A 2,219-nucleotide genomic window follows, 5' to 3' on the forward strand; every position below is an offset into this window, starting at 1 on the left:
GTTCGCCTGTCATAGGATGAAAATCCAAAAGCAGATATCCAAAGGAGGGGCTTGTGGCGTCGTGAAAAATTTCCTGAAAGGATTTGTTTTTACCTGGAAACATCTGTATGGCTAAATGAATCACCTGACTTTTGTCCCTTGGATTCTTGAAGAGCACTAAATAATGGGAATTTAAGTTTATATTGCGCATTTCCCTTCCCTGGTGAAATAAATTCTGAACAATAAAAATGATGGAAATATTTCGATGATGACTGCCCTTTGTAAATAAGTTGCTCAAACGCGTATCATTACCTAGCTCGGACATTAAATGATCTACTATAACAAGGGCATTTTGAATAGTATTCAAGTAAGAAGGTAGGCCTTCTTCGAAAACGACACCTTTTATAGTACTGAATAGGGGCTGAAATGCTCCGTAGCAATAAATAATTTTTTCAGGCATGGGCGAAAACATGCTATGATCTATTAGTTTTTTAACGAAAACCGACTTGCCCGAACCCGTAGGGCCACTGACCAGACAGGTTGAAGGGTGAACCAATCTCGGTAGTTCCATTATTACAAATAAAAATAAAGTGAGACTTACCTTTCTTTATATACAAGATGAAGGGGTCGGGAAACATTAATGTTTTTTCTTTTCCTTCATTGGATGTCAACTTCTTATAAAAGCGTGTAATTTTTTTAATGATTATTTGGTGGCCCTGAAAAGGACCTTTTTATTATTTGGTGGTCCTGAAAAGGACCTTTTTTTATTATTTGGTGGCCCTGAAAAGGACCTTTTTTTATTATTTGGTGGCCCTGAAAAGGACCTTTTTTTATTATTTGGTGGCCCTGAAAAGGACCTTTTTTTATTATTTGGTGGCCCTGAAAAGGAACCTTTTTTATTATTTGGTGGCCCTGAAAAGGAACTTTTTTATTATTTGGTGGCCCTGAATAGGGCCTCTTTTTTTTTTTTTTCTTTTTCTTTTCTTTTTCTTCAGGGCAAGACATTTTGTAATCGACAAAGAACCCTAAAAATCAAGTGTTGAACAAATTAATACATGCAATAATGTCATACATTTTAAATTTTACCAATATAAAATGAATAAAATAAAACTTACGAAGCTTTTCTAATAACCGTAGGGAAGGGTGGTCAAGTCCGATTGTATTACTCTTTTGTCGTAAACCACTCTGTATAACTTTTTCTCAACCTTATTGACGACTTTTCTTCTCTTCGCCTCACGGCATATTTTCATCGGGTTTTCAATTTCGATGGTGGTTATACTATGATCCAAGCTACATACCAGACTCTTCACCGATTCAAAATTAAGTAGCTGAGAATTCCGAAAATTTAAGGTGAATCCACGCACTTTGCAACAAGTGTTACCAGCTTCGGTTTCAAACGCATAATTTTTCGGACCACCTGGAGGAAAAAAAAAAAAAAAAAAAAAAACATATATATATATGTGTGTGTGTGTGTGTGTGCGTGTGTATACACGTATAGCCTGAGAATTATAATTCATGTAATATAAGTTTTTTATCAGTGTGAAAAAAGTTTCATACCAGATACAAATTTAGTAATTGTATCCCTATCTAATTCATCCGTGAATTCACCCAAAAAATTTCCAATGGGTGGGTCGTTATTACCGTCTTGGGCGTAAATTATACTATCAGTGTCGTGATATAATACTGCACGATCTAATTTCTCCATTTCGGAGTATAATTTTAGTCGAGCCCAAGCAGTGGTAAATGCCGCTAAGAACACATTTGTAGTTGTGTCTTGAGATACTACAAATTTGTCAGTTTTTTCCCACCATATGGCTGCCACTTCTTCATTAGGAAAAAAAAACATCTTTAACCTAAATAATAGTAAATAAAATAGATTTAAAAAATTCACATTTTTTTTTTTTTAACCTATGGAAAAAAGTTAAAAATAGATAAAACTTACATTCTTGGTAGAGTCATGCAGAATCTTATTGAACTGTGGCACAGAATTCACAAATGTTAATTGCACTTTGTTTATATTCATCCCCCAACTGAAAAAAAGTAAACAGTTTAGTTTAAGAAAAAAAAGTGATTCATTTTTTATTTTGAGGAAAAAAATAAAAATGAAAGTACGTACCGCCCCCAGAAACTATTCAGTTTGGCAACTTGTCGCCGACCGGGATTTTTTGCAATTTCTAAGGAATCTAGACGAATACCCTCTTTTTGTAAATATTCCTTAATGTAGCTCTCTTTTTGCTCTT

General features: G+C 34.3%; 1 protein-coding gene across 1 annotated transcript; it reads right to left on the reverse strand.

The window, feature by feature from the left end:
- Positions 1-448: 448 nt before the first annotated feature.
- On the reverse strand, positions 449-1,684 carry LOC146997291 (uncharacterized). The gene is made up of 2 exons (XM_085816359.1): positions 1,537-1,684; positions 449-1,396 (listed from the first exon to the last, which is right to left on the reverse strand). The coding sequence occupies exons 1-2, from the start codon at positions 1,682-1,684 to the stop codon at positions 1,104-1,106; spliced, it is 441 nt and encodes a 146-aa protein (XP_085672485.1). The 3' UTR covers positions 449-1,103.
- Between the last annotated feature and the right edge of the window lie 535 nt (positions 1,685-2,219).

This window comes from Stegodyphus dumicola, chromosome 5 (assembly GCF_044657685.1).
Source record: "Stegodyphus dumicola isolate Sdum_Otavi_A_Nest chromosome 5, ASM4465768v1".
NCBI lineage: Eukaryota > Metazoa > Arthropoda > Arachnida > Araneae > Eresidae > Stegodyphus > Stegodyphus dumicola.